Genomic DNA, 27,805 nt, shown 5'->3' on the forward strand with positions numbered 1-27,805 from the left:
TCCATACTCTGCCAATACTACAGTGGGGGAGATATGGTGGTGGAATTTTCACAGATTTTTGCAAATTCAATTATTTGTTGATCCGATCTGTGTGTTTTTTTTTATTTATTTTTTTTTTTTTTTGATCTGTTGCACCCAGCTCACCACACATAGCCCCCCCCCCCCCCCCCCATACGCATTGCTTTCTGTGATTGGACTTCCTCAATGGGTCTTACTGTGGAAGTCCAATCACAGAATGCAATGCATATTGGGGCTGGGGCCCAGCCCATGACCACCTCTTGCAGCCATCTTGGCGAACTACTATGTGGTGTGCTGGGGAAACACATGGATGTATATCATCACATAAATTTTTGAGCTATATATTCCTGTAAGTGATTTTTAATGCACTGAGGGAATAAGTTGTATATTGAGAACTATTGATGTTTTGTATTCTATATATACCCATGCATTCATTTATATTTGAGGGCACATTCCTGAAGGGGGGGCGGGGGGCGCGCATCTAGAAGGGATGATGAAAGTGTTCTTTTCCAGTAATTGCCTTGGGATGTGTTGTTGCATTGTTTGACCTTTCTTTTAAGGTGAGCATTCAATTCTCTTATTTACTGGAATCGCGCATTCCACTTACAAAGCGCTAGACTTTTTTTTTTTTTTTTTTTTTTTCACGGATTTGATTGTACTGTTTATGGACTGCTTATAGTGGACTTTTACTATTGAGCTGATTATTGTACTACGCTAATTTTTTATCTTGTATGTCAGTTATTGAAGGAATCGTCTGCAGTGTTTGAGCTAGTAACTATAACTTTTTTGTTGTATGTATGAGATTATACTAATTTTTGTTCACTTACACCAATTTTTTTTTTTTAGCACAGAAATGTAGTCTGCTCATAAATGACCAGATTTCTTTATCTCTTTAACTGAATGGTTTACGCCAGTGGTCATAAAATCCTGTCCTCATGGCCCACTAACAGGCCAGGTTTTATGTATTACGTTGGGGAGGTGCAGACTAGAATACTGCAATCACTGAGCAGCAAATTCTATCATCTGTGATGTATATCTGTTATCTTCCAGACCTGGCCTGTTAGTGTGCCCTCAGGACAGGTTGATGACCACGCTTTAAGCACTGGCACCCAGCAGTGACAGTAGTCTATGCACTGAATTAGGCTGGCCATACTTCATACCTTGTAAACTTGCCAAAACCATCTGAGGTTAAACCTAAACACTAGCAATTTGTATGCAATCAGAAAGGCCCTTGCGCTACGTAGCTAAAGATAAATCTGAAGGAAATTGAACAAGAAAATTGTATAATGTATGACCAGCTTTATAGTCAGTAAAGCTGGCCATACACCTATAGATTGTCTGCAGATTTTCTATGGTTAGATGGAAAAAGTGCAACAGGTTTTTCCATGTTGGCTAAACTGTGGATGGAGGAATCTCCCACTTTTTTCCATTTAACCATAGAAAATCTGCAGATAATTTATAGGTGTATGGCCAGCTTTAGAGTAAAGAATATGACTGTTTGCCAGGAAATTTGTCAAAAATCTGCTGAAATGACCAAGTGCACCATGCCCTGAAGATGTTTATCCCATAAGAGTTCAGAAAGGGTTTAACTCTGTGTGTGTGTGTGTGTGTCCCCCTCCCTCCCACCATGAAGAGGATTCCCACCCCCCCCCCCTCCCCAATCAGGTTATGGTTAATATGAACTCTTTTGGAGTTCCTTTTCATCTTGAGGTCGCTGTCCTGGCCTTCTGTTATCACGCAGGTATGGTGCTGTATATTAAGGCGAGATCAGTGTGTGAAGATAAGCCCTATTAACCATCATTTCTTTAATCCATTTAAGATCTTTACATACAATGCTCTATTTCCTCATGTGACGCTCTTCTTACCCTTTTCCACCTTTCTATTTACAACCATCTGTTCAGCAGTTTGTATTCTTAGGGTTAGTGGTCATTTGGCAGAAGATAGAACATTCTGAATTCAATTGTCATTTCGTCCCTGCTGTATTCATTTGTAAAGCAAAGATCTTTCATATGCAGAAGACTTTCTTTCAGAACTGAATAGTTCTGAAAGACCAAGACAAGGCCATGCATGATGTACCATGGGTTGAAGGAAAGAAAACTGCTTGATTCAGGAATCCTTCCCCCACAGTGCTATTGTGGTCTGCCAACGGAGAGCCTTCCTCCTCGACAGAATACAATGGTTCCAGGAAGATCTTTCCAGCATTCTGGTCAGCAAAACATTGTATGTGGCTACTTTACCTTGTGATATCCTTGACCGTGGGTGTGGGTTTTTGTTTTTTTTTTTTTTTTTTTTTTTTGCACAGTACATTTTGAGATGACGGACTTGTAGTCTGCACGTCATTTGTCCAGCTTATATTTTCCCTAAAGCTGTATTCCCACAGTTAAAGGTAGTTGTGTGGCAAGTGTTTTCAGTGCCTACAGGGCACCCCCAAATGTTAAGTGTACTGAGTAAACTCCAAGTCTGCTTTCTTAGCTGGTCATCTCCGCCATAATTTGGAGAGCAACATACATCGTGATCCTGCATAGTTTCTTTGTGGGGAAATGTGCACAAGCGTGGTTTTCCTGCAACATGTTCTAGTCTGAAGAAGCCCTTAAAGGGAACCTGTGCTCAGATCATGCACACAGCATAATTGCATGTTCTGGTTAAGGGGTGTCAAAGCCGTAAAAGCTGTTTTGGAAAAAAAAATAAAAAATTACAATGCCTGTGTTGTGATATTTAAAGAGAAATGTTTACTTTATATCAATAGCTACAGCTTCCATACATAAAGCATAGGATAAGATTATCATTCAGGAAAAGTGGATGAAGTACTACAAACGGTTGGTCAAAATGTATGTGACTGATAACCGTCAAGCAACTGGATGCATTACAATCCATTAGTTGAAGAAAAAAAACTTTAAAGAAACTAGAACTAATTAACCAAACATGCTATTCCAGTTTCCCATATAATATAAAGCCATTGGCTCTTCCTGCTGTCAATCAAATCATGAGGTAGGAGTGGGGGCCCAAGCCCGCTATAGTATGTGTTGATAGTGGCACATGGCTCAGTTCGGGATCAAGCCAGAAGAACAGGGGAGATCCTCCAATGGAATCGCTTGTCCCTAAAAAATTTATCTAGGAGAGGACTTGTCTGTCTTTGGAGAGATTTCATCCTGCTTCCTGTCGTGTTTGCAGAGCAGAAAGTGAAGGAAAGTCTTCTTAATGGGACACAAATTAACAAAAATAAAACCGTCAGGTTTTAACCATTGCCTACTAGTTTTGGCTTTAAATACACTGAGTTATATTGTAATAAAAATAATTATTGCATTTGTGAAGAGATCTTGGCTTTAGCTGCATCCTATACCTTTTTAGTGGCTGATGGTAACTGAATTCTTTGACTGTCACTGCGACTTGGCAAGTGGCCGATCTGTTTCTAGCTCATTGTGATGGAGGACTGGCTTCCTGAAAGGGGAAACGCTGGGCCTCATTTATACAAGTGTAGGAAAAGTCTCGAGCAGTTGCCAGTTCATGTAGATTTCGGCTTTTGGCTAGACAGCTGGTTGCTAGGATCCATCACACTGATGCTAGATATTGCATCCTATTTCTAATAAAAGGCTTTCTTTTTTCTCTCTAGAGCAGGGCTCTCCAAACTATCTAATCAAAGGGCCAGGTTACTGTCTTTCAGACGGGGCCGGAACATGGCCATTGGGAGTAGAAAAGGTCCTGATGTCAGTGGGGAAAAAAATTGTTTCATTGTTTCATTGGGAGTAATTATGCCCCATTGTTAGTGGGAGGAGATGTTCTCCATCATTGGTGGAATTGTGCCCCTCACTGGTGTCATTGGGAGGTATAATGCCCCTTCATTTGTGTCAGCGGGGGGGGGGGACTTGTGCCCCATTATCAGCGGACAAAATAGTGGGTTTTTTTTTTTTTTTTTATTAGATGAAGTGACATTGTCACCACCTTAAATTGCAGATAAAAGCACGAAGTGCTGTTTTTAAATACCTACTTGCATTTTACTTTTCTATAAACTATTTGTATTGATTTGCAATGGGCCTCTGAAATTGTTAGCACATAACTTCAGTTAAATTTGGTTCCCCTACATAACCCTGTCAGTCTTATCTTATTCTGGAAGTATATAATTCTTTGGTCCAATTCCCCCTGTTCCTTCCCTCCCTACATTACATAAAAAGGTTATGTCTAGGGAAGGAGCAAAGCGGAATGAGACAGTAAAATTTTCTTCCAGTAAAGGTCCGAATCTCGTGTTTGCACTAGAACACACCACTGCCGCCCCCCCTTTACATCAGTTTCCTCAGCCCTCATTCACATCACATCCCTTCAGATCAATGTGCATAGTCCCCCTTTACATCACGTGTTCTCAGTGCCTGTTCATGTAACAGTGCCCCCCTTTCAGTGCAAGCCTTCCCTGAACAGTCCTACCTCTTCTTTTTTTTTTTTTTTTTTTTTTTTAGCAGGCAAGAGGCACTTATCAGCCTGGGGTGGGCTCTCCTGAGTCTCCTGCCTGCCCCCTCTACCTGAGCGGCAGGGAGGATGTTCTCTATCCCAATCTGCAGCACCTCCAGCCCCATTGGCGGCCGGGCGGGAGACTCGGCAGAACACAAAGCTGCTAAGTGGTGGTTGTGGTTTGGACTGCGGGTCTCATCTAGTGATCCCTGCTATAAAGTGACATCTCTTGAGGCTGCTGATCATCACATCCAAGATGGCAGAACATGGCACTGGTCTTGCTTTCAAACCAGCAACTCGGCCCAATTTCAGGGGCGATTTGGCACCCATCTGTTTGGGTTCATGCGCAGATGTCTATTAAAATCACTCCCAAAGTTGCCAAAAGTTGTACAGGAACTACTTTTGGGAATTGGTGTGGCGCTGCACCGATTCAAACAGTGCTATTGACAGCAATAGCCATTTGGCATGTCAAATCGCATGCCAGTTCAGCCCAGTGTGAACGTGGGCTAAAGGGATAGTTTACACTTTACAGAAAAAACAAATGGTAAAGGTGACCTAATGCCATACACCCTCTACCCCCCTCACGCTATACTTAAAGTATAGCCAAAGCTTGTTGGCTGCAATCCTCCTCCTATGGATCACAGGAGTGCAATTCTTTGTTTTGCATGCCTGTGTTTCGTTTTCAGCAGAGAGCAGACTAAAGTCCACACTCTGCTGACGTCGCAGAAATCAGCCCAGGCACCGCCTCATTGGGATCCGCCAAGTGCGAGCCGCTGAGACTGAACCGCTCCCTCCCCTCCACAGCTCAGTGCTCCAGTGAGCTCTGAAAACCGAGTGATTGGTGTTCAATTGCTCGGTTAGAGGTGTTGGGACAGATGTAGCATCGGACCCATGCTGCATCCACCTAGAAGCATGAATCTGCAAAAAAAAAAAAACCTTTTTACTTTTAGGCTGGGTTCACACTGCTGCGGGTGGGAGATCCGGATGTGATTCGCAGTGCAAATCACATCCGATCTCTGTAGCGATGCGAGTTCAGCCATACAGATAGTATGGCTGAATTCGCATCGCACCCGCCGCAAACTCGCACGGGACCTTTTTTGGTCCGCAGCAGAATCGGATCGCATGGGTGTTCACACCATGCGATCCGATTCCTGTCCGAGTGTGCAGATCGCACTGCGATATGCGGACGGATCTGGGGGTGTCATTAAGATTTCATTGACACTCCCAGCAGTCCGCATAGGGCAATGTGAACTGCCAGCGGGAGGCATGCGATGCGGGAAAATGCAGCGGATTTGCGGCGTTCCCGCATCGCTATGGTGTGAACCTAGCCTTAACCTCAGGGTTTCTGAGCAGTGAGCACCTCAGCAGCTGGTTCATAGACTGAAATCCCCTTCTCTTCATGCAGTGCTGTGATGGCACTAACCAACCAGAATCGATCTGGTGTATCCTGGAAGCACTGCATTAAGAGCGGGGGAATTCAAATCCCCAGATTGCTGTACTGGCTGCTATGGTGAACATCTCAGCAACCCGGTTATGGAGGTGTGCACTGGTGGCTGTCTGTTCCTGATTTTTCCTAATAAGCTGTGTTTTATTTTTTATTTTTTTTTTGTCTTTTTAGCTAATCACAAGTATCAGATTTTATACAGGGGTTTTAAAACCTAAACCTGTTGACAGCATTCAATTTAGGCTGCTTTTATGTATCTATATAGGAAAAAGGCCTATAGAAAACGAGTTTCACTTTAAGAAAAGCTGTGTCATCTCTGTAGCACAGGATGCTGTATAGATCACCCTAAAGCTGCAGTTTCCTCCTCTTGGACCATGAGTGATGCTGGAATTTCCTTCTGGCTTGCTGGATGCTGACTGGTCTGACTTTAGAGCGTGTTAATGTCTACAGCTGTGATTGGCTATACCCTGCTGCAGTGTGAATGCAGAGTCACAGCAGCCGGCTTCAGTATTTTTGGTGTGAACATTTGCAGAGTGAGGGCAAGGCAGACTCCAGGTGTTTAACTGTGTTGCATGATGCTTGCTGTACAGCAATAATCCTACTCCTAATTCCAGTGTTTCATTTTTGCTGTCTCATTGAAGCAGCCTTTGTTGCAGATAACCATCCAAAGGGTGTATTTGAGGTTTCTTTCTTCAAGCTTCACATTTCTTTGCTAACAAAAGGAAGGATGCTGAAATCAGTCTGGGAATTTTTAGGCACGTATATTCCCTGGGTGGCCTGCAATGGATCTGATGGTGATAATGTAAATGCTCACTCTATTACGGAGGGGACAGATGTGAAGGAACAGAGTGATGCTGATGAGGGCCAGATTGTCCTGATGGTGGTGGCACCCTGGAAGGAGCTGCAGCAGGTAAAGTTTTCTTGTCCATGACCTATCATTGCTGAGTGGCATCCACTGACATGCTGAGGAATATGGAAAGTCACAAGCCTGCAAAACTGAGTGACTTTGACTTGGGAATGAATTGTTGCTGGTGGTGGACCTGCTGCCGTATGTTGGGAGAGGGCTTGGTGTTTTCGTTCCTGGACCACATCGAAAGATAGGTTTAATTGCAGAAATCTGATTTAAAGGGAACATGTCATAAGAGCTACCATTGCTGATCTCCTGCTGCCTCTTTCCTAATAACTCCTTGTGTTGGTACCATTTTTAAATCACTGACTTGGAACAATGATGCAGCTCCAGAGTTCTGACCTTGCTGGCTGCTTGCTTGTTCTGTCTGTTACTCAAATTATTCGAAGCAGCCCCATTAGCTTTTTCTGAGGTTTAGAAATGGTCGGCCAAATTTGTTGCTCATGACGTTTTTCCTTTAATGTATTCACCTTGCATGTCTAATAGTTATATGAAGTAATTCATAAACCTGCTTTATTCAGTATGCGTGGGCTGAGCAAACTTAAGTCAGGCAAATGTCTTGCATTCTGACACTAATGGCTTTTTATATTTGTCCTCTATTTTGCTGCAGTATACTCTTCCTAATTGCAGCCCATAGCCATCCTTGAAGTGCATTAAACGCTAACATAAGTCTACCTGGGCAAGTCAGTTCCTTCATATTTTTCCGTTCTGCTTTTAAGGATGTCTTCCGTGCTTGTACTACATAAATGCAGCATGTGCTTATCTTGCATTCAGTTTTTTATTTATTTTATTTTTTTGGCCGTTTTTTTAGTTGCAATATACATCTTGCGTTATGAGCAAGTTCACATTTTATTAGCCATGTTTTGCATGGGCACGACAGCCTATTCATTAGAGTGGGCTGCCGTGCCTCCTGAAATGCACAGAAAGTGTCCCTGCACCATGTCTGGAACCGCAACCTGCACAGGAACCGCATGTGCAGTGCGGGTGTGATTTCCAGTGCATGCTGTTAGGATTATTGGCACCTGCACGCATTCATGTTTTTCTGTGCGGGTAACTATGGAAATTGCCCACAAAGATGTGAACATATCCTAAATGTCATTGTACAGTTTGTGAGGAATGATTTATTCTGAACAAGGTCACATGTGACTTGATTAGCTTCATTCACTGTAGCTAAGCCTAAACTATTCTGACACCTTTCAGAGATGACTGTTCTGAATAAGCGGCTATTGAGCTACCAGAGAAGCCTAATGGCTGTCATTGATTAGTCGTGGTTTCTGAGTAGGTGGATAGGTTTCCTACAGATAGGTATTTGCCCTGGATGGTTGAGTATTTTTAGTGGGGCTCCTGCCAGTATATTTCTATACTTAAAAAATAAATAAAAAAATAACAATAAATAAAAAAATCTAGGACATGTTAAGTGTATCATTAGTGTTCTTAATTCTAATACTTTTATCTAACTTCACTGTGCCTGTATGCTTGTTTTGGGTCAGTGGGGACCAATGGCAGTGGGCATTTTCAGAACATGGTGGGCATTTTTGCAGTAAGATAAAGGAGTTTTTTGCAACTTTGAGCCTTTTTTTGTCATGGTCAGAATGTACCAGGCAGTGATGCAATAAGCAGAGGACAAACTCGCATTGACCTCCGTGGTTGCGGATCTGATCTCTTATCTATCATTTTGTCCAATCTTCATTAGCTTGCATCAGAGGCTTTATCTCCCAATTATTAACCATCCTTGTGTCGCATGACTTTTCTGTTACAGCTCTTTATAGAAGGTCCTTGTATTTAGACTACCTGCCTTGTGATGGGTCTGGTTCCAGATTGGATAATTATTCTTACACCCCCTATTTGCAGTTTATTTGGTGCACAGTTAAAACAAACCACTGGCCGCCTTGTACTATGCAACAGCTGTCCCAAAAAAGTCAAACACTTATATGTAAACTGTTAAACATTCTGTGGATACGTTTTAGACATGTGGCAGTGCTTGCTGCCCCTCTGTGAGCAAACAAAGTTGGGGGGGGGGGACATGAGCTGCTTTGTGGCTAGGCTAAAAAATTATCCCTCTGTTACATTTGGTAGTTGGTACTGCTGCCAAATGCAACCTATTCTAGTGAATTTGCCAAAGGCACAATGGTGTAGCATTTATTGGGTTCAAATAAGTGGTGAGGAAGTGACCCATCACCACAATGGATCGCGTTGAGTTGCAGGAGTGACAGCCGCACGTTCAGCTGCTTTGGTACTGTAGTACCAAGAGTGGATAACTATATGAAAAGAAGGAATCCTGTGCATGCAAAGAAATGTATTAGGCCAGGGTCATATTATTGCTCTTTTCATTTGGATCACTTCACGTTTTGTATTTATGAAAGGATGCATAAATATGAAAGATGCAAAACAGTACATGTTGGTAAATGCCCAAGATCTCCATACATTTTCTTTATCTAGACCAGGGCTCTCTAAACTTTCTAAGCAAATGGCCAATGTATTGCCCTTCAGACTTTAGGGGGGCTGTACTGTGGCTAGTGGGTGTGTGTGGAAAAAAAAAAAACCCTGGCATCCATGTCAACCTTCTCATTAAAAAAAAAAAAGTGCCCAGTCATTGGTGTCAGTGGAGTAATGCCCAAAGGGCTAAATCTGGCTCCTGGGCCACAGTTTGGAGACCAAACTCTCCACAGAGACTGTGGCCACGACACAGGGGTGGGGGGGGGGGGCAGATTGATGGCCAGAGGCTCCTAGGGCATTAAAACTGTGCCAAAAGGCAGCAGGTTGGGCACCAGAGTTTTAATGTTTGAATCAATATAACTATGCATATACCACACCTGTATGAACTCTAGAAGCAGGAAATAGCTGTAGTAAGCACTGCGGCTACAGTTATCTCTGCTTGGCATGGTTGTCATTCAGAAATTCTGATTGAATGAGGTGGAGAGAATTCCCTGAATGGCACCCATGCTGAGCAGCCAACCTCCTGTGTTCGTAGTGCAGCAGAGAAGATGCTGGGCACGGGGCCCGGAGTCAAGTGGAGATAACCGACTTGGCAGTGCCTACTACATTGATATCCAGCTTCTAGAAAAGATTCCGCTGGTATGGTATCTTTTTTTTTTTTTTTTTTTTTTTTTTTTTTTATTTATTTATTTATTTATTTATTTATTTATTTTTTTTTTTTTTTTTTTTTTTTTTTTTTTTTTTTTTTACCATGGTAGCTGTGAAAAATGCCATACCTGAAATGCCCTCAATTTTTAGGTCTGAACCAGGTAAGATGCTGCTACAGCTTTCCCTGTTTCCTTTCCATGCTATTAGTAAACCTGATGTGTTATTGTGAGTTGTACTCCGTATTGGTTGCACCTGCAGAGAAATCACATTGGTAGGGTAGATAATGAAACAATACCCACCTGAATTGACCTCTTAAGTGATTTTAGTAGCCCCAATACCCTGATTTTTAATTGCATAAGATTATTTCTTTACTTGCACTGGTTTCCTCGGTCTATTTCCAGGGTTACTGAGAATGGCTTCTTAGGCCCCTTTCACACTAACGTCCCGTTCAGGCCCGCCTGTCAGTTTTTCAGGCGGACCTGAACGGGTGCTCCATAGAGCTCTATGGAGCGTCGGATGTCAGCGGTGACATGTCCGCTGACATCCGACCCGCTCCGATCCGAAAAAGTGTGACGGAGGAAAAAGCTATTTTTCCATCCGTCTGCGGATCGGATCGGATGACGACGGGCACTGCGGTCCGTCGTCATCCGATCTCCCATAGGGGAGAGCGGCGCTGTGACAGGTCCGTCCCTGCACAGTGTGCAGAGACAGACCTGTCATCTCCCTGCTCAGCGGGGATCGGCGGAGTGATCCCCGCTGAGCAAACGGATATCCACGGGGCGGATCAGAACTGATCCGCCCCGTGTGAAAGGACCCTTAAGCTGATTGTATATACTTGAATCCGTTTAAGCCAATAATGTACTAAATGTGCAGTTTGAACTTGCACAGCAGTAAAGCCTAATTGTAAAGAAGCTGCTTGTTCCCTACTTCAGGGAGTTTTCATGGCTGGCAAGAGTTCCTCAACTTTGGGAAAGAGGGGGTGGTGTTGGGTTTTTCTATGGACTTTAATGCTGGAAAGCACCCTTCTGCAGTAAAACAGGCTTTTTCCTTTTTAAATATTGTGTTCAGAATATCTCTACGTATGTTACAAGTCCGGTAAATGTTTCCTTTTCTGCATTAAAAACTAATTTTGCTAAAAATATAACTTCTGTGCAGTCATACTGGTTGGTGTGCCCATGGCAAGTAGGTGTTTATAGGTCCTAGCTCTGCTTAAGTCTGTACCCTCATGCATGCACACTTGATGCAGTTATAGGCCCTTATGCCTGGTTCAGGTGCATTTGCATAGTATGGCTATTCTTTGTCAGCACCCAGTACGTTTGCATGGTTGATACTTGTGCTGCTGGGCATGCCAGTTAGTGTCTGCTTTGTAGGTTTTAGGTACGTATGTGATGAGGACTGCGTAAAGGAATGGTGTGGAGAATAGTGCTAAATTGTCCTTGCATTCTATAGATTTGTTCTCGAACGTAATTTTCCCAGAAGTCTGCATTAAGATACAAGTCTGATTTTAGGCATGCTCTGCAACAAAAATGTTTGAGATACTCCCATAGGGTTAATGTCTAAGTCTAGGTTCACATATTTGTGTGCATTTGTGCACACACCTGGCTTTTCGTTTGCGCTGGCTGCTCTTCTGTGAGAAATGCAGGGAGTCCCTGACATGGGTTAAACAAATGCACTGCAGCACCACATGGTTTGGATTGTGTAAAATCGTGCAACCAATTTTCTGATTTAAGGAGGAGCTTTAACAATGGCACTACTGCACATCTTCTAAAGAGCTGTTTTGTCTGTGGGTTGGGATCGCACAATTAGGTGCACGTTTCTGGCCTGTACATGTGAACCTACCATAAGAGTCCATTCACACAGGGGCAACATGGCTTTGGGAGGCAACTTGGACATGACTTGCGTATGAATCATAGGGTGACTTACAGCACTACAAGTCGCCCCCCAGGCCAGGTGACTTTGGCTGTGGCCAATCGCAGAATAATAGGCTTTCGAGGGGGAACTCCACGCCAAACTTTAACTAAAAGAACAGCATGTTCCCCTCCAAGAACATACCAGGCCCTTAAATCTGGTATGGCTTTTAAGGGGAACCTCCTACGCTGAAAAAATGGCATGGGGGGGGGTCCCCCCAAAATGCATACCAGACCCTTATCTGAAAGGGGGTGGGGATGAGAGCGCCCCCCTCCTGAACCGTACCAGGCCGCATGCCCTCAACATGGTGCCCTGCAGCCCCCCACCCCAAAGCACCTTGTCCCCCATGTTGATGAGGACAGGGGCCTCTTCCCGACAACTCTGGCCGTTGGTTGTCGGTCTGCATGGGGGGGGCTTATTGGAATCCGGGGGGCCCCCAGATCCTGGCCCCCACCCTATATGTATGGGGTACATCGTACCCCCTACCCAGTCACCTGAGGGGGGGGGAAAAAGTGTCCATTAAAAACTAGACGGGTTTTTAAAGTAATTTATTTGGCATCTCCGGGGGTTTTCCGACTTCTCCGCTCTTCTGCCTCTTCTCCCGCTCTCCGGTTGTTCTGCCGGGCTCCTCCGCTATCTTCTGCTCTTTTGCTAGCAGTGGCCCAGTCTTCTCCGTCTTGATCCCTCTTCTTTTGATGATCACACAACGCTCTCTCCCACTGTAATGCCGTGTGTGAGGTGCGCAACGACTTATATAGGCATGTCACCCTGCCTCTTATGACGCCACAGCCCCAGGGCATTCTGGGCCTGGCCTCAGCTGAACAATCAGACTCCGGTGACCTTCTAGTCTGCCAGAAATCTCTATAGTAAACATCTGGGGTCGGTGATGGAATCGGTGAGTCGGTAGAAGCAGCGGGGGCATGTCCCCTCTCGCCACCTGCGATCAAGTGGCAGAACAGACGCTATGATCGTTATGGTGTAGGTAATCGCCGGCTGAAAAAGCCGATATCTGATGCCTGTAGCTGCACCCATCATTCAGATATACCCGCACAAATTCAAGGACGTCATAAGACTGTGGGAAGTGGTTAAAAGGGAGAGAGGGTTCAAATACAACTCAATAAAGTCTAAGGGGTTGATTTAGTAAAACTGGAGTGCAAAATCTGATGCAGCTCTGTATAAAAGCTAATTGGCTTCCAGATGTGTGGTTTGTGTATTTTGTGCAGCCTTTCTATTTAGGTTTTTGTTTTTTTTTTTGTTTCTTTCTTCTTGTAAGCAAAGGCTTATATATGTAAACAAGTGTCAACATTGTGCTTCTGAATATACACAACATTTTAAGCAATGCACCTTGTGATGTGCTCTATAGTTGAAGTCACTAGGGGGTCTTCTTTCCCTTTGCCCTGATAACCTTATCAGCTGTTGTCCCATAGCAGCGTTCTAGGGAGTTGTTAATGCGACTGGAGAATCCTTTGTCCCATTCAGTGACTTGGCTCCTCTGCGATTGGTCAGCTGTAGAAGGCTGGTTCTGCCAGTTAGGCAGACTTCAATGGGAGGGGGGCTGGTCTGTATCAGCCAATAGCAGCTGAACACAGGCACCTAGTCTTGTAACCTGCCGGTTTCAGCATTTACTGTACAGAAAGCGTGGAGTTGTAGAGGAGTCCAAAGAGCTGACGCAGGTGTAGGCATCCCCAAGATGCTTTGTCTGTGCTTGTATGTGCCCATGCCGGATCAGTCGCAGGCAGAATTTCAGTACTTTGAGTCCAATGGATTACCTTCGGAGCTGAAGTCTATTTTCAGGCTAAGTCTTTTTATTCCATCTCAGGAGTTTTCAACTTACAGGCAGTGGAGACAGGTGAGCTTATGGCTGCTTTACATTGGATTTCGTTTTGTCTAGCTCATGTAATGAATGGTGCAGGTGTAGTTCAAACATTGAAAATTCCTAGTGTGTGTGGCTTTTTTGTAACTTTTCACAAAAGTTAAATTGCTAAACTTTACTGTAGTAGGATTTACTTATTTTTTCTGAGGGATCTAAATGCTAAAGTTAATGCAAGCAGGGTTTTCATGGCTCACTTATGGGACAACTTTTGGTGTGTGTATGTATCACACATACACTTTTTTTTTATTTTATTTTTTTGTATTTATAAAAAATTTTTTTTTTATTGCGTTTTTCTGCAATAAGACTTTTTGGCATAGTAGACTGGATTTTTTTTTTTTTTTTTTTTTTTTTAACATGGTTATACATCTCCATACCAATACCAGAAGTTGTTTCAAATTAAAGAGGGGTTGTGTAGGTTTGGTAAAGGATCCCCCCCCCCCCTTCTTCTTTTTTTTTTTTTTTTTTTTTTTTTTTAATCTGTTTTAGAATGGTTGCCAGTTTTTATCAAGTAACACTTGATTTGGTTACCTATTTCATGTGCATCTCTTGGACAATTTTATTTTGTGCAAATGTTTCTCAAACAATGCTGATTTGGCTCCTATAAAAGCTACAATACCACATCGGATTTTTAAATTGGAATTTGCTGAAACCCTGTAGTGATGGGATGAATTAAGCTGGGGTGTACGTATTGCTGCTTGAGATTGTGACCTTATAGTAATGCTTCGGTGTCTATGGTTGATGTGATAATTTGCTTCACAATTGGTATAGGTGTTCAGGGCTAGACTGTAATCTACAACCAAGAAGTTAGCAAGTTAGCGAGTAATCTGTACTTTTTGCTACAATTGGAAAAGCATTTATATTTTTGGTATTGCTTACCTGCTGTGTGGTTTATTCAATTTTTCATTTGTGCATTTTACATAAGTGTCTTTGGTATGTGTTTGAAATATGTACTAGTTTAACATTCTTCATGAATCTGTAACCTTATCACCATCCATGATTATCGATTTCGCTTAAGGTAAACTGTGTGCCCGCTGGCCAGCATGTAATGTCACACACCCAGCTATCTTTAGCTGTCAGCACTCCGTGTCCTGTGACTGCAGCTCAGACAGTTTACAAAGGTCACTGTAAATCTCTCTACTGATCTCGCTCATCCTCTGGTGGCATTGCAATTGGTGCTGATTAACCCATCAGCCTGCCCTATGTTAAAATCATGGTGTCCAATTTTGGGGGACACTCCTTTCCATCGTTATAATCTGTCTAAGTCACATTTTCCATAATGTTGGCTCCCCTGAGGTGTGTGTTCTGTTCCTGTATGCCCCAGATAAATGATTCCTGTTTTGTAGACTGTTGCTGCAAAGTTGCAGCTTATGCCCTTTCCAGTTCTATCCTGCACTTTCCAGAGGCAGCATGCCAGTTGATTAAACATGCAGAATGACCGTGCAAATCTGTTTCTCCCTTTCTTCCGTAACAGAAAATAGTGAAAGCTGGAGATAAGGACCTGGATGGGCAGCTGGACTTTGAGGAGTTTGTGCACTACCTTCGTGACCATGAGAAGAAGCTCAGATTGGTCTTCCGCAGTCTGGATAAAAAGAATGATGGTAAGTAATGCAGGTTGTCTTACAGAGGCAGACCCATAATAGTGAGGCAGCTTGCAGCTGCTTTTCTAACCTTACTTGCCAAGGAGTTCTCGTGGGGGGGGGTTTATGAATAGGTTTAGTAAAGCAGTCTGTGTTGTGCACTCAACATCAGCAGCCATTGCGACTATGAAATACTACTGGCCCCCAAAGAGCTTTATTAGAACTAGGTCAGGCTTACTGGCTGCTGTTTACATTATGTCATCTTAGTTGCAAGTGTTGCATTAAGATAGTTTTGTCAACTCTTTGGCCAGGCTAAGATGGCACTGCTTTCTGTTTTCTGTGCTTTTATTAAATGCACTTGAGTACAAATACTTTTCCAAATATACTTCAATGGCCTCCATTAAAGTTTGGGAACGTCAACTTATGAACGTCAGCAGTCCCTGAGACTTAAGTCAGAGCAAGGCCAGGCTGGTAGACTAGGTCTTAACACAGGCCAGGTGGTCACTGACATTACGATCACTTTGCCACCATCGGTTTTCTCAGACACGCTCCCCCCCCCCTCTTTTTGATCTTTTAAAACAGGATTTTTATTTTTTTGCTCCTCTTCTAGGTCGAATTGATGTTCAAGAAATAATGCAATCTCTCCGTGACCTTGGTGTGAATATCTCCGAGCAGCAGGCAGAGAAAATCCTTAAACGGTGAGTACACAAGATTTGCCTATTACAACAAAGTTTTATCTTCAAGTTCTGTAGTCTGTCCTATATTGTGTGGCCTCCTCCCTTCTCGTGTTTCTCTTCTCGATGCTAATTCCCCCCCCCCCCCCCCCCCAAAATATCTAATAAAGTAACCTAGTAATCCCAGAGTTGCCCAAAAATGCTTTCTGGCAGGGAGTAACTGTTTTTATCTTTGCTGTCTTTCCTATTGCTTCTGTCTGTGTGGCTGTCAGAATTAGGACGGGCCACCAATGGGGTCCTGTCGCCCAGTAAGTATGTTGTCGCCTTGTACCCTTCCCACTGTGTCTTGTGACTTGCTGTGCTTGTGCATGGTTGCCTGTGTTTGTGGTGTTCTTAGAAATCACTGACCTCCATGCATTGGCCTTTTTTGTCTTTCAGCATGGATAAAAATGGTACAATGACTATAGACTGGAATGAGTGGAGAGATTACCATCTCTTACATCCTGCTGACAACATTCCTGAAATCATCCTTTACTGGAAACACTCTACAGTAAGTGAAAATTACTGTACTGCCTTGTCACTGCATACTTTGACCTGGTATCACAATGCTTTTCATACTTTTAAATGGCATTGTGTGTGTGTGTGTGTGTGTGTGTGTGTGTGTGTGATGTTCAACATAAGCAGGACTTGACCATTTTAGGGGTATTTAGTCTGGGCTTTAGGGTGCAGGAATACGCCATGTCTTGTATATGACCAAGTTGTCAGCCAAGCCGAGGAGACGAGTTTTTATTAAAATGGGCTCCAAGCTGTTAATGCACAGGAATAGTCTTGGATCACGGTCCACTGATCACTACAATCGAATGCTGTTCCTTGTTCACCTATATGCCATTTTGCAGTTTATTAGAAACTTTTTCAGAGGACCTAGCGTGCAGGTCTGAGAAGCCCATGTCTTGCTTGTCGAACTTGCTGTATTTGCTATTAACTGGGCAAAAACAAAATCTAAAACTTCAGCACCAAATTGCATGCAGAGTATGACTGGTCCAACTCGGCCTGTGCTGGTTTGTTCCCCCCTCCCGTAGCCTGAAGCTATAGGAATCGGATGTGCTTCCCTTTTTTACATATCCTTCTGCAAATAAATGATTTACCAGTCTCGGCTAAAGTACTTGATGGAGAACAGGCATGACCAGCAGCTCTAAAGCTGCCTAGGGTAGAGCATGGTCTATACATACTGGCTTGATGGTGCCAACACTGATGCCATCACTCTGCTCCCTTTGCAGATCTTTGACGTTGGAGAAAACCTCCTTGTGCCTGATGAGTTTACTGTGGAGGAGAAACAAACTGGAATGTGGTGGAGGCATCTTGTGGCTGGTGGTGGGGCTGGCGCTGTGTCCCGGACATGTACGGCTCCTCTAGATCGGCTCAAGGTTATCATGCAGGTTAGTAGAATTTATGGGGCAATAGTGTCACATGTAGGCATTTTGACATAGTTAATGATGCAAGCTCTGTCACAACTTTCAATGCATTTTGTTCACGAAAGCAAGGAGCATTGTGTAAGCACAGTCAGATCAATGCAGGAATGCTGAACTTTGTCCTGCACATTATGAATGACATCTGCGTTTTAGCTCACTGTGTGCCATAGAGTAGTACAGGTACTTTGACATTCAGCTATTTTGGGGTTGAAATTTGTGTAGAAAAGGTCATATGAGAAACTGTGGCGGCTGTATTTTAGTGTAGGATCCTCGTGCATTATATTTCCTTTTAGTCAGAACAGCTTTACAGGCCGTATGATGTTGCTGTCCTAATCTGCTGTGCTGCGTTTTTGTTTTAAATATTGTTTATTTCGTTTTCCACATTTACAAAAAGAACAGTACAAAATATTCCTTATACATACTTTTAAAAATCACTTTGACTAACATTCATGTTATTTCAGTGTTTTCAACATTCACATAAAAACAAACAGTCAAAAAAAAAGTACACATTGGGTGCCCAACCGGATCGATCTTAAATATCCCAAAAGGGAAGAAGAAGAAGAAGAAGAGGAGAGAGAGAGAGGGAGGAGAAAGGGAAAAAAAAAAAAAAAAAGGGTTTAAAGCCCACCCCCTCCCCCTCTCTTCATGTGTTTAGAATTATCCTTTTGTGATTTTATCTTACCCATATTTATTACCCCTCCCACGTGACACTTTTTCTTAATTCCAATTTGTGATTTGTGTAAGGTGGGGATTCCTCTCCTTCCATCCCCACTCCCTTCTACAGAACAAAACGAAAAAAAAAAAAAAAAAAAAAAAACCCCCCCCCGACAAACCCCCTAAAGGGCCCCAAAACAAGGGGTCCCCCCATCTCCTCCCCCACACAAAAAAAAAAAAAAAAAAAAACCCAAGAGGGGGAAAGGATCATTTCCCCTTCTCCTCCCTTCCTCTCCTCTCCTCCTCCCTCCCTTATAAAAAATAAATAAAAAATTTATAGGGGGTTATGAAGTATATGCATCCTATCTCCCTCCCCTAGATGCCCTCTCCATCCCCCATAATTCCGAGATATATTGAGGATTTTCTAAATTCCATCCAGTTCCTCCAAGTCACCTGGAATCTAATTTCGGCTCCCCGTTGAAGGTGTATTAGTTCTTCCATAATCCTCAATCTATCTATTTCCCTAAACCATTCTCTTATCCCTGGTGTTTCCTTTACTTTCCAGTATCTCGGGATCAGTACTTTCGCTGCGTTTAGCAAAAATGGAGTTAGTGCTCTTCTATATTTTTCCCTAGGGCCCTCGGCCGCGTGAAACAAACATTTCCAGGGATCCAGTTCTATTTCCTTCCCGTCGATCTCTTTAATTAAACCCACCACCTTTTCCCAGTATAACTGGATTGCACTGCATTGCCACCATATATGGGCGTGCTGCGTTTTTAATACATCAGTTGAAACTTAAAGTTTGCATTAGAAATGAGAAGGAAGACAACCAGGATCAGCGGGAAAACCTATCTAAAGAATTCTTAATTGGTAAAAAATTGGGTTTTATTTGTTCTTTCAACGCCGCTATGTGTGTGGACTGAGTAGCTTTTACTAGTAATGATGTATTGGCTTATTACCATCAAAGCCAGCTCCAGGTCCATGTGTTGCAGTTGTTAATCATGGTTTTCTGAAAGATGTATTATAGCAGTGACGCACTAGAAGCTGATCAGCACGTCTTTAGCTGAAGTACTGTGGGTTATTATGCATTCCTGCTGAGATTACAAAGTCCTCCACAAAAAAGCAATATCCATTGTGCTGGAATTAGAAGTGATTTCTGAGTGCATGCCTCATATTTCTCTTGCAGGTCCACGCTTCACGCACCAACTCAATGTCCATGGCAGGGGGCTTTGCACAGATGCTCCGTGAAGGAGGCTACCGCTCATTGTGGCGGGGAAATGGCATTAATGTCATTAAAATTGCGCCAGAGTCTGCTATTAAGTTCATGGCTTATGAACAGGTGAGTTTGTCATTATCTGCTATGTAATAATGCTGGCAGAATGTCATAGATGAATGCAGAGTGCAGACTGAGTCAGTTTTGTGTAGACTTGAGCATTCTTCCAGTGTTAGAAAATGAGGGTGCTTTGTCTAGTGCTTACTGTTTAGAAACCTACTTTATTAAAAACTAACTTTAAAAACTCACATGAATCTGTGTACAATGTTACCAGTACCTAATACAGGGGAATTATCTCGTTGCATGTTGTACACAGATCCCCAAGGTGATGTGGTACAGTTTGGTTTAAGCACATTATACACATGGAGTAGATGAATCGCATGGTATAAGTAGAACCGTAGTTAATTGTAGGTACCTACTACGCTGCACTATTTGACTTTTGGCTGGTGTGGGAACACATTAGTGTGTTGGCAAGCTGCTGCTATCTATTGCCATGGAAGTGTTAGAATACGTTTTTATTTTATTTTTTTTAACTTGCTTTTTCCAGATTAAACGTTTCATTGGGAGTGACCAGGAGATCTTGGGTATTCGTGAGAGGTTGGTGGCCGGGTCTCTAGCTGGAGTGATTGCCCAGAGCAGTATATACCCCATGGAGGTGAGGACATGAGCTGCTGGAATTGTGATCCAACATGTGGATGTGAATTTGGAACTTATGCACTTTTCTTAATGGTTGCAGGTTTTGAAAACAAGGATGGCTCTGAGGAAGACTGGCCAATATCAAGGGATGTTGGACTGTGGGAAAAAGATTATGCTGAAGGAAGGGATGTCTGCTTTCTACAAGGGTTATGTACCCAACATGCTGGGGATTATTCCTTATGCTGGCATTGACTTGGCAGTATATGAGGTAAGCCACTAAGTCCCTATAGTTTATAATGTGGCTGTAAGAGGAGCAAATGTACAGTGCCTTGCATAAGTATTCATACCCCTTGAAATTTTCCACATTTTGTCATGTTAAAACCACAAACCTAAATGTCTTTTATTGAGATTTAATGTGATGAGCCAAAACAAAGTAGCACATAATTGTGGAGTAGAAGGAAAATTATAGAATATTTTTTTTTTTTTTTTTACAAATGTGTGAAGTGTGGTATGCATTTGTATTTAGCCCCCCTGAGTCAATACTTTGTAGAACCAACTTTCACTGCAATTTAAGCTGCAAATCTTTTCTGACGTTTCTACCAGCTTTGCACATCTAGAGACATTTGCATAAAGGGAGCTGAATACAAATGCACACCATGCTTTTCAGATATTTAGTTGTAAAAAAAAAAAATTGAAATTCATTCATTTTGATTCCTCTTCACAATGATGTGGTACTTTGTGCTGGTTATCGCATAAAATCCAAAATTTAAAATGTTTGGTTGTAACATGACAATGTGGAAAATTTCAAGGGTTATGAATCCTTTTGCCCCCCCCCCCCCAAGGCAATTTTGCCATTTTTTGGATGTTGCACAGGTGAATCCAGGCTTTGGATATTCGCTTAACTATTTACCTATTCAATACCAACATTATGACCCTACTTGTAGCAATGCCCAGCTTTTACTTTTATTTAGTAATGTTAGTAAAACACTCCTTATTTGCTTCAAGTAAAACTTTTCTAGTCAGTGATATTTTGTAGAAAGTTTCTAATCACTTTTTTTTCATCTTTCTTTGAAGACTTTGAAGAATGCCTGGCTAAGTCGTTATGCCACAAGCAGTGCAGACCCTGGTGTCTTTGTGTTACTGGCCTGCGGGACCATATCCAGTACATGTGGGCAGCTTGCCAGCTATCCCCTAGCTCTGGTCAGGACACGCATGCAGGCACAGGGTGAGTACATTTGTTGATCTGATGGTATTTGTATGTGTAGGAACCTCTGCATACGTCCAAACTAACAATACAGGCACTCCAACCACCCCCAAGGGAAGCCTTGTTAATTGCAGTAATGTGTGGCATGCTGTCTTGGATCTCTGCGCTAACCAATTTATCTCTCTAAGTGAAACATGGTTGACGTGTGTGTGTGTGTGTGTGTGTGTGTGTGTGTATGTATATGTATATATAAATTATTAATTTATTTCCCCCCCCCCCCCCCTCTGCAGCTTCCATTGAAGGAGCTCCACAGCCAACTATGAACAGTCTCTTCAAACATATTATACAGACTGAAGGCGCTATTGGACTGTATCGGGGTCTGGCCCCCAATTTCATGAAGGTGATCCCAGCCGTCAGCATCAGCTATGTTGTCTACGAGAACATAAAGCGCTCACTGGGCGTGACTTCGCGGTGATGAGACGTTAATGTCGTACTATTGCTGGACATTTGGACTGCATTTTTGGGGTATAACTCCCTGGATGTTAAGTGTCCTGTCTTCATTCTGTGAATGTGTCTAACACTAAATGCAATGGAGTAAAGCTGTGATAAGCCCTGAAACAGAAGGATGCGCGGCCTCTGTGTGCTAGGAACTTCTCACCTAATCGACGACTGGTCTCATTCCATGCTCCTTGCTTAAAGGGGACCAGTAGCATCTTCCACGTTGGAACTGTTTACAATTTTTTTTTTTTTTTTTTTGTACACTTTGCTCATTTTATGTATTGAGCTTATGTGGCAGCATGAGTTCTCTGAATGTACTTAATATATGTAATGCAGCATGCATATCAACTATGCAATTGCTGAGGCAGCAGTCAGAGATGAAGACATATAACTGTATGCAGGGCTGCTAAACCTCTTGTATGGGCTTTGGGCCTGGGCAGCTGATGAGCAGAGGGAATTGTATTGTGGACAAGTAAAGTGATTGGCACAACACTGAGGGGAAATTAACTGGAACCGATCTGCCTGTGTGGTTCTGAAAGCAGGCTTCTCCACTTTTCTCTCCAGCTTTCAGCTGCTGCAGGAAGAGCCACATAGTGAACCTGTTGTATTTACTGGACTCTTCCTTTTTTTTTTTTTTTTTTTTTTTTTGAATGAACACGAGTGATCAGTACTAATCACTCACTATGTTAACTGAACCATAGTATACTGTTTACTATGCATCAGCTTGTGAATGAAAAGGGAGCCTCAATACAGACACGTCCTGTTCAGCTGCAGTGCTCAATTTTATTTTTGTCTATTTATACCCTTTAATATTCGACCAATGTCCTGTCCCCCTCACATTGTTAAAAAAAAAAAAAAAAAAAAATTGTAAAAAAAAAAATGAAGGGCTCATTCACACAGGTTCTCTGGACCATACAGTGAATAAGTAGTTTGTGTGACTCGAGCTGCCTGTTACTCTATGGGGATGCAGCGAATAGGAGGAACACAGATGCAGGTCCTAACTTGTTAGGAGTGGGTATCTGGTCTCGAATGCACACGCTCTGTTCAGTGCTATACACCTGCACCCACACTGCTGTCAAACAGGGACGTGTGGCTGTTTGTACGGCTGCTGTGTCCACATAGCGTAACGTAGGCTCCCTGCAATCCAGCCACATAAACTGACGATTCACAGTGCCCACATGACTGAACCTGGGTTCACACTAGCACAATCTGAGATTGCGGGTGCCGATCACATGCGATCTCTGTGCAATGCGAGTTCAGACAGTTATGACTGAACTCTCATTGGATTCACAAAAAATAGTGAACTAGAATCGGATTGCATGGGTGTTTTCACCTATGTTTTACAATTCATGCGAGTTCAGTTTGCACTGCGATCTGTGAACTAAATTGGGGTGTCATTAACTTTAATGATACCGGCGGTGGTTCGCACAAGGCAGTGTGACCTGCCTGCAGGAGAGGAGTGATGCGGGAACTGGCACTGGAATGGCGTAGGTTCCTGGATCGCACTAGTGTGAACCCAGGGTAAGCCTCAAGACCTCATTCACACAGAACTTTTTTTTTTTTTTCCTTTTCAAGTTTAGTTCGAATTTTGTAAATAGTGTTGCATTTGTGTCCACTAATTGATTTTAGTGTATTTTAGTATTCATTTTTTTTTCTTTTTTTTTACGCAAACAATTGTTTTTTTTGGGTGTGGAGGCTGGGACCTGTCTATTCTAACAGCAGCCCTGACTGTCTGTGCAACGCAGCACCTGGTTTGCTGCTTGTGCAGGCCTGACTCAAATTCCAGGCAGCCAATTCCCATCATTCTACTGAGTTCTTTGTAATTTTGATTGGATGAGGCTCACGAGTGTCTGCTTGGATTGCAAAATTGGCACCGCCAACAGGTCCCTGACCTGCCAAGACTCACCTCTGGCTTCTTTCTGCCTCAGATGTTATAGCATTTTACTTTAGTAAAGTAACCTAGCAGCAGCTCAGTGTCTTAAGTTTTGCAAATGCTGTTGTCCCACACAAGACCATAGTCTGTGTCCATCCAGGACAGCGTTTGCTTGCACATTCCTACTTTTGTGTGTTGTTTTTCATGGTTTTTACTGCCTAGCTTGTATATTTATTATATATTTATTTAAAAAGAAAATAACTGATATTTTTACAGATGTTTAAGTATAGATATAGTATTATGGCCTTTTTATTTGACTAACTGTTTTAATTTTTTGCTGAGTATACAAGTGTCAGACCATATAGTAAGCAGTTGGGATACTTTGGTCAAATACACAATCACCTCTGCCCTGGTCTTCTGCTCTTACCTAAGAGCTGCTCCCTTCTGAACAGTGGACTCTAACCTGTTGGGAGGAGAAGTAGCTGGCATCAAATTTCAGTCGGTGCTTGTTAGTAGGTTTTGAGGTCATTGGGAGCAAAGGAAATGTTTTATGGGATCCACAAACAGATAAGCATTCTGTTTAGACCTCAAAAAAGAAATTGCACTTTAAATAGGATGATGTGAGAATAAAGAGTGAATAGTTTGGTTTGGTACTTTATACGCTTCCCTTTTTTTTTTTTTTTTTTTTTTTTTTTTATATTAAGGTTTGGTCCACTTTAAAACAAATATATTGGTTAAAGTAGATGCTAGTGTCCAGTCCTCTTATCTTGGTTTGCATTGGTGCCAATTGTACTCTTTGAGCTCCCTGCTCTATCTGCTGTGCCTATGACAAGGGCATATTTCTTTCTGTTAATTTAATTAGACAATCTACTACAGCTGTAGACTTTATTCAGTTATGACAGCAGAAATAGACTAAATTGCAGAATGACCTTGGTACTGGAAATGCCAAGAAGTGGAAGATTAAAAAAAACAATTTTATTAAGCAGGGTGTACATACAGGATTTTTTGGGGTGTTTGTTAAAAAAAAAAAAAAAAGTTTCGATCCCTGCAGCCACACAAGTAAAGTGGATGTGGGCTCTCCTCCTCCTTCCTGTCAGCATACACAGGTCAGAGCTGCAAATTCTGGTTTTCCAGCATGACTGGTTTCTGTTAAAAAGAGGAGTACACAAATGAAAAGCTGGCTAGTTCCTGCTAAATCAGCTGACTTTTGGTACATGTGTACCTAGCTTCAGATTTTTCATAGTCAAAGAAAGCAAGTGCATAACCACATATCATTTGAAAACTATTTTGTACCAGCCAATCATATATAGCATATGCCAGGTTATCATACATGCCTAATAAGCCCATACAGTGACCTCTTAATTTCAACTTGTATGTGTTAAGTCAAAAAAGTGTTAACCAAAAAGGTGGTTGTGCTATTGCTTTAAATAAAAACCTAGAGGCAATAATTAAACATTACAACTTTAGTGATAAAACGTGCATTCAACTAAATGGACACAAATAGTGGAGTATTTTGTGAAAATCAGTGGCTAACATTCCACTGTGTACACTTTAGTTTTCTTACGCCAGCTTCTTGGCAGATGATTTGGTACTGAGGTCAATAGTACGGGTGTGTGTGTATAAAATGTTTCTTTTGCAGGCAGCCTCAAAGATGAATGTCACCCCCCTCCCATACCACTTCAGGATCTGATCACCGCAGCAGTCAGCCCAGGTGCTCTCACTTTGGGAGCTGGTGATATTGCTCTTAAAGCACAGTAACTGCATAGCCTTAAATGATGTGGAGAACAAAGGTGATACAGTGCAATAACTTTTTCCAAAGTTGCTTAATGTAGTAAAAAGACTTGCAAACAAGGTAAAACTACATATAGCGTCAACACAGCGCTCAATCCTTGTGTGATGTCTCAACATTTGTTTCGTCACACCAGACATCTTCACGGGACAGGGAGAGGAACTGCTGGCAGAGCAGACCATATTGTTTCTCCTCCATGTAAACTGGAATGTGGTGGAGGCATCTTGTGGCTGATGCTGTGGACATGTATGGCTTCCCTACATTGGCTGAAGGTTCACGTGCACCTTTGTAAAGTTTTATTGGGCAATAATGACACACATGTAGTTATGTGGACTTGGTTTTTAAAAAAATTATAAATAGGGGGAAATGTTCAGGGTTGATTCAAGCCCGATTTGCAACTTTCATTGCACTGTGTTCAAGAGGGCAAGGAGAATTGTGTAATTGCAGTCAGAGATAAAAGAAGGAATGCTGAACTTTGTTCTGCACATTTATCAATGACATCTGCCTTTTTAGCTCACTGTGTTCTATTTAAGAGTACAGGTTCTTTGGGGTTGAAACTTGTGTTAAAAGGACATATGAGAAGCTGCAGGGCAGCTGTAGTTTTAGTGCAAGAAGGATCCTCATGTTGCCATTTAGGCTTTTCTTACAAATAAGAAAGCAGACATAGCCAGTGATTGGAATATGTTTAAAGGTATTTTTCAATGAGTAGAGAAATTGGTGTACTACTTTCTAATTTTGAATTTCAGTTTCAACGCCTTCATTTTTCATCTGGCAATAGGGCCACAAGTCTTTGAACAGCATTAGGAGCTTCTTCTGGTAATTGTTAATGGGTTTTCTGAAAGATGTATTATAGAACTAATGCACTAGCACATTCCCACTGAGATTACTGTTCTCCACAAACGGGTAGAATTCATTGTACAGGAATTGGATGCAGTTTGAGTGCATGCCTTGTAGGTAAACTGCATTAAAATTGCTCCATGTTTGAGTTTGCTATACTCTGGCAGTATTGTTACACAGGAACAGATCATGACATAGGTGGATGCAGACAGTTTGAGTATTACTGCTCTAATACTGAAAGTTACATAGGACATTAATTATAAACCATTTCATGAAAGGGGATCCCAGTCATCAGCTGTGTTTTGATTAGAAGAACCTGAAGATCACACTGGGCATGACTTTGCAGTGATCAGCAGATATCTTACTGCATTCTTGGGGTGTAAATCCCTGGATGGTATGTGTCCTGTCTGTGAATGTGTTTAGCACTGAAAATAGATTAGCATTATAGTGGTCATCAAGCACAATCAATGTGGTTTTTGCCTTTATTAGTATCTTAACGATTTTGTAAAAAGTTAATCTACTACTGCACCTGTTCTCCGTGTCATTTTGGGCCCATTCTGTGGTGATTGGTGGGGGTGCTGGTGACAGCACCTGGACTGATGGAGTGGTTTGAAGGATAACCTCCATCTTTAAGGCTGCCTGGGGCATGTGTTTATACACAAGTGCTACTGACCTCAGTACTAGGTGGTCAACTCATCTGATTCATAAAAGGAAGCAAGAATCAATGCAAAAAAGTCAATGTTAAACCTGCCTGTTGTAAACGGAATGCTAAGAATGCTTGTCTAGGGTCCGTTTAATAAAGTTCTATATATTGTAATAAACAACATTTTTGGTTTCTATTTGTATCTCTTGTATAAATCATCCCTGCAAATTCTCAGAATTCTGTATTGAGTACAGTACTTGCCTCACGACACATTTATCTCCAGTCTGTCCTACCTAGAACCGGATCAACCAAACATTAAACTAGCCTCTCCAAGCCTTGGAAATCTTAAAAGTAGCTGGAAGGAGCTGCCTGTTAAACATCAACTAGCAGGGAGTGGAGACTTCATGAGAATGAGTTGGCCAAGGCTGCAATGCTATAACCAATAAGAGAATTTACTGCAATACTTTGTGCTTTACCATCTGATTTTTCTCAGTTATGGGCCTTTTCTGAGTTACAAGAAACTAAACAAATGCTGATAACCCTGTATTGTAAGGCCACCCTGCTATGTCATATCACATGAGATGAATATTCTGTTCAAACTTGAATTTTGTCCACGTGTTTATTTCTTCTAGATGTTGTTCCTCAGTCTAAATCAACAAGGCTGTTGGTTATCATTGGGAACTTTCTAGAATACAGCACTAAAAATAAAAACACTTGGGTATGAAATGTCCCCTATAGCTTAATTATAGATTACTTTTTTTTATTTAAGGGTTATAATCTTAGTAGGTTTTGATTGCGGTTGTCCTTGTCTGGTCAACAATTAGGAACAAAGGGGAATTTTTCTTGCACAGGATCAAAAATTGCAATTTTAGCAGAATGAAGATTAGAAGTCTGCCTAAGGCCATCACAATTTTGTTCAGCACTTTACAACATGAGGGCAGACAGTACAGTTATGATACAGGAGGAATCGGAAGGACCTGCTTGTTCGAGCTTACAGTCTAGGA

The 27,805-nt window shown here is 42.2% G+C and overlaps 1 protein-coding gene across 6 annotated transcripts in view; it reads left to right on the plus strand.

Annotated features, from left to right (window-relative positions):
* The window catches only part of SLC25A25 (solute carrier family 25 member 25), a 41,931-nt gene extending 14,934 nt beyond the window's left edge, over nucleotides 1-26,997 (plus strand). The window contains exons 1-11 of one of the 6 annotated variants that reach the window (XM_077478777.1): nucleotides 6,443-6,812; nucleotides 15,146-15,272; nucleotides 15,862-15,949; nucleotides 16,198-16,233; nucleotides 16,364-16,475; nucleotides 17,203-17,361; nucleotides 19,235-19,387; nucleotides 19,869-19,976; nucleotides 20,058-20,225; nucleotides 21,032-21,182; nucleotides 21,452-26,997. In XM_077478777.1, coding sequence (XP_077334903.1) covers nucleotides 6,630-6,812; nucleotides 15,146-15,272; nucleotides 15,862-15,949; nucleotides 16,198-16,233; nucleotides 16,364-16,475; nucleotides 17,203-17,361; nucleotides 19,235-19,387; nucleotides 19,869-19,976; nucleotides 20,058-20,225; nucleotides 21,032-21,182; nucleotides 21,452-21,636 — 1,470 coding nt within the window. In that variant the 5' untranslated portion in view covers nucleotides 6,443-6,629 and the 3' untranslated portion in view covers nucleotides 21,637-26,997. Of the gene's footprint in view, nucleotides 1-6,442; nucleotides 6,813-13,368; nucleotides 13,651-15,145; nucleotides 15,273-15,861; nucleotides 15,950-16,197; nucleotides 16,234-16,363; nucleotides 16,476-17,202; nucleotides 17,362-19,234; nucleotides 19,388-19,868; nucleotides 19,977-20,057; nucleotides 20,226-21,031; nucleotides 21,183-21,451 lie in introns of those variants that run through there. The other 5 variants (XM_077478781.1, XM_077478779.1, XM_077478778.1 and 2 more) reach the window with 5 other exon arrangements.
* The last annotated feature ends 808 nt before the right edge of the window (nucleotides 26,998-27,805 follow it).

Source organism: Lithobates pipiens, unplaced genomic scaffold (genome assembly GCF_037356315.1).
Source record: "Lithobates pipiens isolate NorthernLeopardFrog02 unplaced genomic scaffold, aLitPip1_a1.2 Scaffold_1, whole genome shotgun sequence".
NCBI classification, from domain to species: Eukaryota; Metazoa; Chordata; class Amphibia; order Anura; family Ranidae; genus Lithobates; species Lithobates pipiens.